Source organism: Ipomoea nil, unplaced genomic scaffold (assembly GCF_001879475.1).
Source record: "Ipomoea nil cultivar Tokyo-kokei standard unplaced genomic scaffold, Asagao_1.1 scaffold0519, whole genome shotgun sequence".
NCBI classification, from domain to species: domain Eukaryota; kingdom Viridiplantae; phylum Streptophyta; class Magnoliopsida; order Solanales; family Convolvulaceae; genus Ipomoea; species Ipomoea nil.
In genome coordinates, this window is record NW_017616947.1 from 2,421,909 (window position 1) to 2,437,732 (window position 15,824).

Genomic DNA, 15,824 nt, shown 5'->3' on the forward strand with positions numbered 1-15,824 from the left:
GTGTAGATACAATATATTATATAATCATATAAGGAAATGCTTTCGATTAGAGTTTAAATTTACCCATACAAAATTTAAAATTTATATTTTTAAAATTAATTTCTAAGTATAATTCTCTTAGTTATTATTTATATTTTTAGAATTATAATATATATGAATTACAGTTAGGAACAAATCAACTTAATTATTTGAATTTTTTTTATAAATTTATGTAAATATGTACATGATTAGAGATTATATTAATCATACAAAATTTAAATTTAAATATTGTACGTTATGAAAATAAATATTTGACCAAATATATAAAAATCTAAATATATTATTATATTATTCATTTTAACATTTTTTACAAAAATTTATCTATACAACACACGAATACAACACTAATAATTCTTATTATCATAACATAACATAGTCCGTGCATCGTAAGCGATCATATCGCACGGGATCATACTAATTTTACTTTACTACAAAATGTCACATCATATGCGAATAAATGGTAGGATTGTGCATATTTAAATCTGACATTTCAGATAATCAGACTATGAGAGCCACCAAACACTCAAAGAGGCTAACAACCATTTTACTTGATTAATTAAGACTAGAGGTCCCACCTTTGGAAATATATCCTACTTATTATGAGTCTCTCTGCAAAGAGATTAGAGTCGTCGTATCAGAAGTTTGTCGTTTCAGAAATGGGTTCGGACTCCAATTCCGGCGACGTGATCTTGGGTGTCGACGGCGGTGCCACCTCCACGGTCTGCGTTTGCCTGCCACTTCTACGCCTCCCTGACCTTCCCGATCCTCTTCCCATCCTCGGCCGTGCCCTTGCCGGTTGCTCCAACCACAATAGCGTCGGAGGTACATCGATACACGACGACTCCTTTCGCTTTCGGATATCTGAACCTACTTGCTTGTTTTTTCCCAGTTTACACTTCTGATCTCAGTCAATTGAGAGCTAAAGCGTTTTCCTGTCCTGTACGTTCTGTTTTTATAGCTTTCTGTTAGTTAAATTGGATAAAATTCAATTGATGTTTGCCTTGGAATTCGCAAGCGGCTAAATTAAGGTGCCTAGTGACGGAAAAGTGGCGTGCATTGGGGAGTGGGGCTTATGATGAATTTTTATAATTGGATTGTGCGTATGCTTTCCTTTGTCAATATGATTTAAGTCAAACATTTCCAAGTGCAACTTTGGCCCTTTCTGCAATTTGGTAAACATTGATTGCGGAATTTGTGTTACAACTATCATTTCTTGTGCTACACAGTTTGACTTGTATTGTGTGGATAAACCAGACCTTTTACTCTATACTTAAGCATGTAAGAGTGAGTAATGTTTAAATTTCTGGATAAGATGGATTTGCTTTTCCTTTTTGATTAATGGTTATATTTACAGAACATGCGGCAAGGGAAGCACTTGAAAAGGTCATGCAGGAAGCACTTTCAAATGCTGGTATAAAGCAATCACATGTACGGGCAGTTTGTTTAGGATTATCTGGTGTTAACCACCCAAAAGATCAGGAGAACATGTTGAACTGGTTGAGGTTTGTTGCTAATGCTTTTATCCCATATGTTTTTTATTGATTCCATTTTCAAGTTTTGCATAGGCATGCTGATAGAAATGAAAAGATTTGTAGTATGATCAGTTCATCAAAGATTTAATGTGATTAAATTTCTTTGAAATGAAAGTTTATTGGTAGAGTTGGAAGAATTTGATTTGAATTTTCTAAGCCTTTGTCAACTGATATGGTCCTGTTACATGATCCTAATGTCTGATTGAAAATACTCTGGTATGGAGTCAGCTTAATGGTCCATTCAACTCCAAAAGCTTTACAGCTTCCATTATCTAAAAATGTGCTGGAGTTGTGTTGAGCTGAAGGTGTATCATATTGAGGTGTCTTACACCTTTTTTATGGAAGCAGTTGAGATGCTGTGTAACCAAGTTGATCAGATTTAATCCAACTAAGAGTTAGACATAAATCTGTCAAAATGGCAATAGCATAAAAAAACTGCTAGCAAATAATTATCAGAGGTTTCAGGCAACAGTTGCTATATGAGATTGCTGATGTTTTTGCCTTTCAAAGTTCTAGTTCCTTTAAGATTCATGGGGCGTCCATTATTCTTTCTAAATGTCTATGATTCTGTTCATAGGAACATTTTCCCAAGTGATGTAAAGTTATATGTTCGCAATGATGCTGTAGCTGCCCTTGCTAGCGGGACCATGGGGAAGCTTTCTGGCTGTGTTCTGATTGCAGGCACAGGAAGCATTTGTTATGGATTTACTGAAGATGGCCGAGAATCTCATGCTGCTGGGGCAGGGCCTATATTGGGTGATTGGGGGAGGTAAAGTTGGTGCGTACTCATTGTGTTTTGCATAAATCTTCTGCAGTTGATGCATTTATTCACTGTCTTTCAAATAAATCATATATTCTTTTGCACTTTCTTCTTTCCTTTTATAGATTTCTGTTGGGATTTATTCCATTTTCTTGTTACAAACAAACACCTAAAGAAAGTGTTATTAACAATTTGACAACAATTTTTTTTTTTTCATCTAGAAAATTAGTTTCCTGATAGACTTTTGCCAGCTGATTATTGACTCATGTATTATTTGCATCATATAAGTATATTCATTTCAGAAGTTGATTTTCAGATTTAATACTTTTCAGTTTTCACTAGTGTTTTCCATTGTAAGTAAATTATTGAATAAACATCTTTTATCCATAGTTTTGGTGTATTTTTACCACACTTCTCCCTCAACCACTATATAGCATACAGTCACAAATACATAATACTCCCTTCGTCCCATTTTATGTTGTTTGGTTCTGTTAACGAGGCTTGACTGAAGTTATTTTTAATTCAATTTTTCATAATATTAAGATTAGTATTAGATACAAAATTTGTATATTTAAAAACTACACTAAAAGTACTATTAAACACAAAAAATCAAATTTAAAAATAAGTAAAAAATACTAAAGAAAATAAACAAAGAAGAAAGAATTGATTTGACCAATGAATGGTAAGTAGGACATATAAAATGGGACAGAGGGAGTATCAATTATGGAATACATGTCATAAACACAAATGTTCTGCATTGTGTGTGTACTACATGAATTAGTTAGTAATATTTTAACTGATTATTAAAGTACATCACCCATATTTGTATGTTTTGAAGGGTGAGCTTTAGTAGATTTATTTGAATATATATCTCATATTCTCTCATGTTCTCCCTATTTTAGATTAGAAAGTTTCTTACTATCTAAATTTCCTTCTTTTATGATTATTACATTTCCTGGAATGTGAATTTCAGTTGTGTTACAACTCTCTTGTGGCCTGTGTTCATATGGTCCCATTGGTTTGGTGTCTGCATTTAGATGTAATGTATACTGGTGATTTTGGTTGGTCAAGGAATATTGTCGTATTTGGTTGACTCTAAAAAGATAGCAATGAAAATTTAGAAATGTGGTTTTGATGAAATGTTTGACGTGTGCGTGATGCCGCGGTTCAAGATTATATAAAGAAAAATTTGCTTAGTTGCAGTGGATATTATGCTTCCATTTGCTAATATCTTGAAATAACTATACTGGTCAATCTCTGGTCTTGCAGTGGCTATGGTATTGCTGCTAAAGCTTTAACAGCAGTGATGAGGGCTCATGATGGTCGAGGTCCACAGACAATGCTTACAAGTCATATTTTACAGTGGCTTGGTCTTTCTTCGCCTGAAGAACTCATAGGGTATATATCTAATGCTACTAATGAGTTTGTACTTACTTTCTCCTATTGGACACTCATCACCCTATCGTAACTCAAGTGAGATCACTAAAGACCAAGTTAGTTAGGTTAGTCAGTTCTAATTTTATGCTTAACTTTCAAGGAGATATGCAAGCTTCTCCTGGAAATGAAATGAGTGCTACACTATTCTGAAACATGGGTAAGAAAGTTTAAGTTAATATTTCTTGCATGACTTAATCTAAAAAAATTTCATTAAAAGAACACTCTACACCTCGCATCTCAAATTACATTTATAACTTATTGAATTTTCTAAAAGAAGCCAAGAGTGAGATAGTATCTGATAGTGCACATATTAACTCTTTAGTTTGTCTGCTAAAAGATCGCATGCTTAGAAGCATTAAAATTTTAAGCAACATTTCCTTGCAAATTGCATTTGTCAAATAAAAATAAAAAAATCCCTTGCAATCTTCAAATTACTTTCCCTGTTCCTAATTTAGCTAAATTAAAAATACAGAATGCTAGCTTTAGTTATGCATGTTTACCATAATAAAAGTTTCTTCTTAGTAACAGCATGCAGCATGCTAATCAAACTTTTAGTGCCACATGGCTTCAGTTTTCCTGTATTGATTTTAAAAATCCATTTCAATCTTAAGAAAAACTGTAACTTAAATTTATTAATATGTAAATGTTAATTCTAAATGGGAACTTTTCCACCTTATTCCACATTCTTATGCTAGGTAGGGACCCTATTCCTGCTTGTTCTGCAAAACCTAACAATTCACTAATACATGCAATTCAGCTACTCTGTGGTTGGTGACACTGGCTTTTAGTGATATCTTCTTAAATATGAATCAGGGTGGAAGTAATTTTGTTCCCTTTACTAATGTGCATAGATATTTGGACCTTAACCCACTTTTTGTGGAGTTGAGTACTTGAGTAGAAAAAACAAGGAGAATATTGAACCATATGTTATAGATGCTGGAATCCATTGTAGAAATTAGTTTGTTCCATTAATGCTTAATTCTTTGATTGCTCAAAGGCAATGATGTAGGCCTAGACTGGGCTTGCTAAGAAGTAAGAACTTCATTATCATTTACGGCTTTATTAAATATTGCATTGCTAAAAGATTGACATGAGTTGACATAGAGAATTCTGTATGCAACATGGCATTGCAGTTTGCAATACTTTCACCACTTTCTTATTGGCATCTAGGTGGACCTATGCAGATTTATCTTGGGGTCGAATTGCGGCTATTGTTCCAGTAGTAGTATCCTGTGCTGAGGATGGCGATCCCATTGCAAATGAAATTTTAAATGCTGCAGTGCATGAATTGGCTATCAGTGTCAGAGCTGTTGTTCAAAAACTATGCCTGGCTGGGAAAGGTTTGGCTTTTATTCACTTAAAGACATTTAAATTAATTACTATGTGAGTGCCTCTGACACAGTCGCAACTTGAGCCATGGCAATATATGATGCAGATATGCACATTTACAAATTCCTGTGTCGCCTATTTGTACCTAATTAGTTATTGATTAGATGCACTAGTCTATAATGGGCAAGTGGAAATTCATACTCTATGAAATGCAGATGGCAATGATTCTTTCCCACTTGTCATGGTTGGTGGTGTTCTGGAAGCAAACAAGAAATGGAACATAGGGAATGAAGTTACCAATTCTATTTTAAAGACCTACCCTAGGGCTTGTGTTATTCGACCCAAGGTTAGTATTATTTATGTTTTTTTCTTAGTCATATTTTAATGAGGCATTCATTTGTGTGTGTGTGTGCGTGAGAGAGAGAGAGAGAGAGAGAGAGAGAGAGAGAGAGAGAGAGGTTTGCTTTTTTCTACATCTTGCTGGGAAATGAAGATTCAAGGAGACATCTAATTACTATGACACTTGACACCTTGTTTTCTATACACTATTCTCTATTTTCGAATTGGAGAAATATACAAATATGCAAGGAAACACATTTTCTGTTTTCCTGTCTCCAATTTTCCATTTCTTCAAACAAAATTAAAAATTTCTCCAATTAGTATTACCCACCATAAGGATAGGAACTATTTAATTTACACTACACTGGTGAATGTAATAAGATATTGAGAAATAGAATATGAATTAAATATATCCAACTTCTTCGTTTGGTATGGTGATTTGCTCAGGTTGAGCCTGCAGTTGGTGCAGCTTTGTTGGCAATGAATTTCTTACTCAAAGAAGCTGAACCTAATGGCCATAGGTGAAGTGAAGGCACAATGTACAGATAGCAACTGTATAGCAATTGAAATCTCTCTCTCTCTCACGCTCTCTTTTTCTCTCTCTCTCTCTCTCTGGGGGGTGTTTGGGCAGTACCAACGTTAATCTACTGGGTTTTTGTATTAGTATGTATACTGGATTCCACAATGTAACTTTATTATGTGTCATTGTCTCTCTCGTCTTTTATTGCGGACGCAGAATTGTTCTTTGGTATGGTAGTGTCCTTCACTCCTTCCCATGACACGAATATTATTGGAAGGACAAATAAGCAAAAAGTATTTTATTATTTTTCCTTCTTGATTTGGATGATCTGGACTTTATTACTCTAGAGTACAGAGAATGATAAATAAGCCCTTTTAATTGTAGTAAATATACAATTTGATCATTCAATTAAAAGCAATGTGCAATTGAATCATTCTACTTTATAAAATTGTACAATTCATCTGTCACAATTCTTGCAAATTATTATTATTATTATTATTTGGCAAATTCTCCTACTTGACCGTCTCACGGTTTTTCTATGAGACCGTTTCACGGCCATGAGGATTAGGATTTTTTATAAGTATTACACTTCCTCACATAAGTATTATAATTTTTAGGAAAAATGGCCAAATTGACCTCTTAAGTCAACTGGATAGTGCAAATGAGTCTTCTAAGTAAAAAAAAAAAAAAAAAAAAAAAAAAAAAAAAAAAGAGAAGAAGAAGACTTTATTGAAGTCCTTTAAATTGGTAAAGTTATTCAATTAAGTCTAAATTGACTTGTTTATAATATTAAATCTATATGGTGTTTTATTTTAATTTTTAAATAGATTTTTTTATTTATTAAAAATTAAAAATATTATTTATTAAAAAAAAGTCATCGGCAGTCGGCGCCGGACTGCCGGTGACTGCCTTCTTCACGGATAGCGGTGGTTGTTCTGCGAAGATAGCTACGGCCGTCTAAGGAAGATGGGTATGGTCGATGAAGGAAGACGGCTGTCCGGTGAAGATAGCCACGACCATCTAAGGAAGATGGCTATGGCCGACGATGGAAGACAGTCATGGTTGTCTTCTAAATCTAGAAAGAGGCTGTTGCCCTCGTTCCTGGCCATGGCCATGGCTAGACAGCCATGGCCTTCTGGAATGAGGGCGGCGGCCATGGTCGTTGCTCTTGTTCTAGATCTAAAATCAAGAGCTAACTAATATAGGGAATGATTCACCATATATGGAGCAGAGATACTTAGATTATTAATAGTCCCAAAAAATTCACCAAACTCTCCAGAATAGAAACACACAACATAGTACTTAATAGCAATTCATTTTCAAGGAAAACAACAGGATCTAGGTCCCTAATAGCAGCTTTGAGAAGGCCACGATCATCTTCAGAAGAGTACAGAGCCATCACCTACAATCTTTGGTATGCTAGACGACGACCATGGATGTCCTCACCGGATAGCCACGGTTGTCTGTGAAGAAGACAATCACTAGTTGTCTGATGCGGACAGTCGGTGACTTTTTTTTTTTTTTTAATAATATTATTAATTTTTAATAAATAAAAAAAATTTGTTTAAAAAATAAAATAAAAAGGACACACAATTTTACCGGTTTAGGGGACTTCAATGGAACTTTTTTTTTCTTTTTTATTTAGGGGATCTAATTGCACTATCCAGGTGACTTAGGGGGCCAATTTGACTCTTTTTCTTAATTTTTATTATAAGTAACTCTTCAACTCTTAATATTAAACTTTGATTTAAAAGTATTATATTTTTCATCATAAGTATTATACTTTCTCTTATAAATAATACATTAAGTAATTTATTCATAATTAATATTACATTTTTTCTCATAAGTAACTATTCAACTCTAAATATTGCATTTTGATTTAAAAGTATTATATTTTTCTGCATAAGTATTACAATTTTCATCATAAGTAACTCTTTACCTCTTAATATTACATTTTGAGTTAATTTCACCAAAGGTCTCTTGTCTTTGGTACGGTAGTAATTCCAAATTTAGTTCTAGACTATCATTTTTTACATTTAACATCCCAGACTATTATTTTTTGGACACTTTTAGTCCTTCTCATGATTCTTTCTATTTTTAGTAAGGGCAATTCTGTCTTTCATATTTTTCTTTTGTTATTTTTTTGGTTTCAGCCGGTTTAATTGGTTTAGAACTTTAGGTAACCTCTTATTTTTAGTAACCAAAATTCTCAACCGATTTTTAGTAAAGTTTTAAACCAATTAAACCGGTTGAAACAGGTCAAATAACAAAAGAAAAATATGAATAGACAAAAATGTCTTTACTAAAAATAGAAAAAGTCATGAAAAAGACTAAAAGTGTCCAAAAACTAATAGTCTGAGATGTTAAATGACAAAAACGATAGTCTAGGACTAAATTTAGAATTGCCATCAAAGACAAGGGACCAATGGTGGAATTAACTCTTACATTTTGATTTAAAAGTATTACATTTCTTTTTATCAAAAGTATCACATTTTTAGTTATAAGTATTACATTTTCTCTCATAGCTAACAATAAAACAATTTATCAATAATAAGTATTACATTATTTCTCATAAGTAATTATTCAGTCCTAAATAATATATTATACGCTCAAAATGGATAATAAGTGAATAAGAAATTGATTCTCAAATGAACCTAATTGAGAGAAGTCAAAAGTTAATTGTTAACAAATTAACAAATCGGTGAGCAGGTAATTAGCACCATAAGGTGCTAATTAATTAGCACCGGACATGAGGTGATATACCTCGCCTTTATATGAAGTGCTGACATAGCACTTTTGTTAAGGCAGCACCGAATGGTGCTTACGAGGTGATGCTTTGGTTATTAAGCTTTGTAAAGCTTAATTTGAATTAAGCACTCGGTGCTAGGGGTGTTCAATCGGTTAACCGTTCGGTTAACCGAACCGTTTTAACCGAACCGAATTAATCGAAGTTTTTTTTCTTTTAACCGTTAACCGAACCGAAGTTTTCTCTACCGAATTCACCGAACCGAAATTTTTTTCGGTTAATCGGTCGGTTAACCGATTAACCGAACTTTTTAAAGTTAAAATTTAAAATTCTAAAAATAACACCTAAAATAATAAATCCAATTAAAATAAAATACATATTATAATAAATTCATAACAAAATATACAAAAACATTAATTATAAACTCCAAACATCCATAACTTCAAATTAGTATTTATATTTATATTATTATTTATATATATATTACAAACTTCGGTTAACCGTTCGGTTAATTCGGTTAACCGACCTTTCGAACCGAATTAACCGTTAATCGAAGTTTTAAAATTCCTTTAACCATTAACCGAACCGAAAAAGTTCGGTTCGAAAACGGTTAACCGAAATTTGTCGGTTCGGTCGGTTAATCGAAAATTATCCGAAGTTTGCACACCCCTACTCGGTGCTATATCCACCGAATCGATACATTTATGCATCGATTCGTTGTGCACCGGTTCGGTGTGCACCATTTTGGTGTGCACCATTTCGGTGTGCATCAATTTAGTGCTAATGGTACCAATTCGGTCTCAATTCAAAAATTTTAAATGGTTAATTCAGGCGTGCGGAATTCTCAATCACTCAAGTGTTTTGAAACATGTCATTATAGTCGGTACAAATTAATTGTTTATTAAAATTGTAACCGTTAATATTATTACGATAATAAGTATGACCGTTTCAAACGTTATAATCAAATTATTTAATTCGGATTTTATTGTGCCATGAATGCTAAGATTAAAGCATCCCCTATATAGTCTTGTGTGCTTGGACAGATCTTTAAGCTAGAAAAATCAGAATTTTTCACTCCAAAAAACGTAGTTTTCTCTCTCAAAAACTCTGTCCATTCATTCAGTAAAATAGCTTGTGTTCAAGCATGTTGTTCTAGTTCGTCGAAGATATTATTGTTTGAGTGCTCGAACAAAGTATCGTTGATCCATTTTATCCTGGGAGACCAACATCACAACACTCTTAGCACCTCCGGGAGGTGAGGAGTCAGTTTTAAGGAGATAGTGTTTCGCTTAACTTGGATCCTTCGTTTCTAATCTATTTTTTGGCACGTGGGATTATTATGTTTTAAAAATTAAATCCCTTGTTTATATATTTATATATATGTTGGTTGGAATTATAATCTTCAAGATTATAAATTCCATTATTTTTGTGATATATATATTTTAAGTATATATTATAATCCGAAATGTCAACAAATGTTTTCGAATTATATATGCTGGTGTGTATATATGTTGGTACGAATTATATATTCGTACATATATATTTTTCGAAAATATAAAATAATGTGTGTGTGTACGTGTGTGTGTGTGTAAAAATCAACTTATTCAACTAACAACCTTAAATCAAACTTTTAATGAATAAGTCAATGGATTTCACGAGTGGTGGAACCGTGAATGTTACTTGTGGTGCACATTCAAATGGTTGGAGCGGCAACTATGTTGCACAATCCGAAATGCCAGCAAATGTTGGCAACGATGGGAATGATGTTTCCATTGGAGTTGAAAAATCACACTATAGTGCTCCGAGAAACTTTGGTTCACGAACCGGTAGAGTTGTTTCATTTATGTTTTTGAACTTTTATATGTTTAAAATATTCTTGTGTGATATTTTTAACATATAAAACATTCAATAAGAATGCTTGAGCATTATGTGGAAAATGCTAAAAAGGCTTAACTGCCGAAACGGAATGTAACAAATGTGTTGCAAGTCGAAATCCCGAAAGGACTTCAGTTCTAGTTCATGTTGAACGATATAGATTTCAAGTATAATCAATTTGTCAAAAATTGGGATAGCTATATAATCGTGAGCGTTACAGCTCAAATGTATTGAATATTTTAAATAATATTCTTAATACGATTATATAAGTTTGATTCAACTAGTTGAAAATTTTAGTTGATATGATATTGCTAATTGCGTTTGATAGATACCCCCAAATCGGACATCCGGTCTAGAGGATGAGGCAAGGTAGTCGGGTTTGAGTGTGGCACGATACTTGGCAATTTAGGGTGAAAGGTGACACCCACGGTTCCCGTTCATCACGTAGAGCGCCCGGGAGATCGTAACCAGCCATCCTCGGCAACCAGTCGTCCAACGGACGGGCGCATACCCAGACGGAGGTTGGCTGGCTCGAATAAAGTGATCAGGCTCATCAGTCGGTGTGTCCTCAGTTGGGTTCACACATAGGACTCAATTGGGCGACCAGTCTCGGTATTTGGCGTGTCCCCGACCGGATCCCCTCCAGGGATTCGGATGGGCAACCAGACTCAGTAGACGGTGTGTCCTCGACCGGGTACCCCCTGGGGACTCAGTTGGGCGACCAGGCTCAGCGGCCGGTGTGTCCTTGCCTGAGTGTCGTAGCCCCTCCTCGGGTCATCTCTTAGGCAGTCATGGCGTTCCTGATTGGGTACTCGTCCAGAGGTGGTTATAAGCAGATTTCACAAGATCTCTTTCCTCATTTACTAGAAGTAATTTCCTTTGCTAGCTTAGGTATTTATGGCATTAATGAAGCCGGATTCCTTAAATGATCTGGCTCCACATCAGCCCTACTTTCCCTATAGGAATCTTGCATTCTTGTATAAATATCCCCACGGGATCACCATGTAAAAGGTCGAAACCCTAGAAGAATAATATCGCATTATTCCTTATCAGGTGCATTTGTTTTCAAACCACAAAATCCTAAATATTTTACGTTAGTGTTGGCCCGCCGAGCGGCTACCCGAAGCCGTAAAACCAATAGTGTTAAAATTAAATTGATCAAAAATTCTAAAGTATACCAGTATGAAATTTAATTTGTGACAAATGATAGATTGTTGAATAGTGCTATTTGTAGCACTAACGAAAAGTGCAATTTAATTTAGCACTTTAAAGTGCTAATTAAAGCACTGTAACAATGCTATTTAGCACTAACTAAAGTGCTTAATTAGGCACTAATGGTCACTTGGTGGTAGAACCATTAGGTGCTTAAAGCTTAAGGATTCGGTGCTTTGGTTCCTTGCACCAATTTGTGCTACGAGTTGACAACACCGAATGGAGATTAAGCTTCACGCACCGAGTGGTGCTCTGGCCATTCGATCAATTCCGAGTGGATTCGTAAGTGTTAATTTGTTAGCACCTACGAGATGTGTTAATTTGTAGCACATATTTATTCTTTACAAGAATAAAGGGGAAAACCAACTTAATTATGGAATTAAGGCGATTAAAAGCGATCGGTGTGGTGAATATGAAACGCCTTTTGGTGATTTATGCGCAAGTGTTGGTATCGTACTCGAGCGTACGGTACGGTATTCACATCAATCAAATGGTGTTGCCGAACATAAATATCAAGAAGTTGATAAGTTCGGGCCTACCTCAAAGTGTGTGGGGTGAGGCAATATTTTGGACAAGCAAGTACCTTTTTAATAAGGTTTCCTGAAAGAAGCTCGATAAGATTCCTTAAGAGTTGTGGATAGGTAAGAAGGTTCCTACCAATACCTTAAATGTGGGGGTGTCTTGCCAAATGCGTATATTGGTTCTTAGTACACGAGTCATATATTTTGGACGTACATAAGAACACGTTAATTGAATCAACAAATTCATCGTTCTTTGAAGATGTATTTTTGTGAAGGTTCAATGAGGGACCTAACACGCTGAAATGAATGTTCGAAGTAACTATGGATGGAGGGTCTGAAACCCAAGCTCGAGTCTAGGCATAGCAAGAGAGCTAGGATTGAAAAATCCTTTAGTCCAGATTTTCTGATGTACATGTTAGAATGTGATGCGCATATTCTAACTTGTTTACTAGAAAATGAACCAATTTTCCTGACATGTGTGTTAGAAAATGACCCTCGAATGTATGTAGAAGCTATGACTTTTACGAATGGACCAATGTGAAAAGAAGTTACAAAAAGTGAAGTAGATTCTATCTTAGAGAATCATATATACTTGGAACTAGTTGATCTTCCTACGGGTTGTCAAACCTTTGGATTCTAGTGGGGCAGTAGTCGGAAGATAAAATCGGTTGGTTTATTGAAGTACAATGTCGGGCTTGTAATTGAAGATTACATGCAACGCGAGTGTCACAGTTACTTCAATACATATTCTCTTGTGATGAGAATGAAAACCATTAGAATGATATTTGTCATAACCGTTTTGCTAGATTTGGAAGTTCATCAAATGGATGTGTAAAATCGCTTTCTTAATAGACATGGAACGACCTGAGGGTTTTGTGGTTCCACGCTGTGGAAAGATAAGTGTGTAAATTGGTGAAATCATTGTATGGTTTGAAACAATCGCCTTAGCAGTGGCACGTGAAGTTTGATCATACAATGATGACCAACGAGTTTAGTATAAACAAATGATAAAATCTACAAGGAACATGTTAAAATTTGACATGAAGGGTATAACACCCCCTTTATCTAAAATCTAAAACCCGATAAAATCAATCTTAAATAGGATAAATCAAAGATAACTTAAATAAATAAAATAACAATCCAAATCGATAAGCTAAAGGGAATATCACCGCCATAGTCACCACTCACGGTAACTGCACAGACTACAAAACAACTACGAGAACTAGAGTTAAAGGTCAAGAAAACAGTAAATCAATGGGAACAACCCCGGTGTCTACGCACCATCAAAAAGGTAGTTCAACTACAAACAGTCAAAAGTACTACTAAGGGAAAGGGGTTCTGATTTAGCAACCACTACAATTAAAGCTACGCACTAATCTATCATCGTGCGCTCTCAAGTACTGGGTCCACCTGAAAGGGGTTATAAAAAAAGTAGAAAAATAAACCCGTTAGCAATTAATGCTAAGTATAAAACCACTCAACCCTGTAAAGTACTATAGATATAGGTTGGAAAACATTTTGCATTCACAGACATTCTCAAAGTATGAATATAAGCAATCAAGACACTTAGTCAAAGATCTCAATAAGTATACTTATATACTTCTATATGCTCGCAACCTATAAACTCATATAAACATGCTTTAACTCATAACTCATACTTGAACACATTCATATGCTGTAAACAGATATAAACTATCTATAATCTACTACGCACTTCTCACAGTCATGCTGATAGATGATGAAATAACTGAAGCTTATCAGGTAAAGTCATGCTTTCATGCTAACACTTGAACAATGAATGCTACTGTACTTCTCAAATTATATATATATATATATATATATATATATATATATATATATATATATATATATATATATATATATATATATATATATATATATATATATATATATATATATATATATATATAGGTTCCAGATCAGGTGAAGACCTATTCTTAGGTGAGGACGTGAGGACTAATCTAGATCATCCATTTTGAGTGATCTAAAGGCTACGACAAAACAAAAACGTGCTGCCCCAAAAAGTGGGATAGATGCACAACAATCACACTATGAATGCACAGCAAACTGGGACAGAATGCACAACAAACTAACACAGAATGCACTACAAACTGAGAATGAATGCACAACAAACTGAGTACGAAAAATTAAATTCATCGCATATAATTAAATCACAGTCGTTGGCTTAATTAAATGAAAGGATCAGATTAGTCCTCACGTCCTCACCTGATCTGGAATATATATATATATATATATATATATATATATATATATATATATATATATATATATATATATATATATATATATTCCGGAAGGGATCAGGTGCATTTGTGGCTTCCCGTGCGGTTGTGCGGTGGTTAATGTGCGTGAGTTTTATACTTAATGTGCATGAGCCGTGGGCTTAATGTGCCTGAAATTTGTACTTAATGTGCGTAATGTTAATGTGCGTGAGTTTTGTACTTAATATGCCTGAGTATTGTGCTTAATGTGCTTTAGATTTGTGCTTAATGTGCATAAGTAGTTCAGAATTACGAGCTCAAAAGGCAGCAGAACAGAAAACTCATGCATATTAACGCCCAAGCTTCTTGTTACTTCTTCCTTCAATTTGGCCATGGATTCTGGATTATCAGCTACCTTCAGTGCAGTTGAATGTTTATATAGATGACGCACGCACAGTAAAATTTGCACACCAACTAAGTGTGGATTTCTGTTGTATTATTCCCATAATTCTTAACCACCATAGACGCCTTTGCATCATCATCATCATGGGAGGGGGCAATGGCTACTGGGGATGGGGAAGAAGCTGACATCCATATTTTCTGCTGCATTTACACATTCACGCACATTGAGTACAAATCTCAAGCACATTAAGCACAACACTCACGCACATTGAGTACAAATCTCACGCACATTAATTAACCGCACAATCGCACGGGAACCTTTCATTATATATATATATATATATATATATATATATATATATATATATATATATATATATATACACACACACACACACACACACACACACACACACACATACACACACACACACACACACACTTGTACCCTCGCTCTTTATTTTTAAAATAAATATTTTTCTGTGGAGGATCTCTGTTGAGTCACTTGACACGCTTTTCTCTTCTTTCTTTCTTTCTTTCTTTCTGAAACTCGTGGGGGAGGTAGGAACTTCATGAATTGTGAATGGACCTATCTGGGCTCGGCAATCTAGCTGGCCTAATACACATCTCACCCACAGAATCGGTACTCGTGGTTCTTATAACTCTGTGGAATCAGGTATCGTACATTTAGTGTGCACACCCCCTAACTAGGATTCCAAGTCCATCGGGTAGTATCCAACCTAACAACTCGGGATTGTTCTACCAAGTTACTTCTAGAATTAATTGTCGGTCCTCTGTGACCGTTTCTTTCTTTTCTCAAAACTTTCTTCTTTTCCTTTTCTTCCGAAAGGACATAGTCCTAACGAGAA

At 34.7% G+C, this 15,824-nt stretch overlaps 1 protein-coding gene across 1 annotated transcript; it reads left to right on the top strand.

Moving 5' to 3' along the window:
• The first annotated feature begins 576 nt into the window (after nt 1-576).
• LOC109174125 (N-acetyl-D-glucosamine kinase-like) lies at nt 577-6,344 on the top strand. The gene is made up of 7 exons (XM_019323420.1): nt 577-861; nt 1,394-1,541; nt 2,149-2,340; nt 3,601-3,729; nt 4,939-5,108; nt 5,313-5,443; nt 5,884-6,344. Exons 1-7 carry the CDS (start codon nt 639-641, stop codon nt 5,959-5,961), a joined length of 1,071 nt encoding a protein of 356 aa, XP_019178965.1. The 5' UTR covers nt 577-638; the 3' UTR covers nt 5,962-6,344.
• Nucleotides 6,345-15,824: the final 9,480 nt, after the last annotated feature.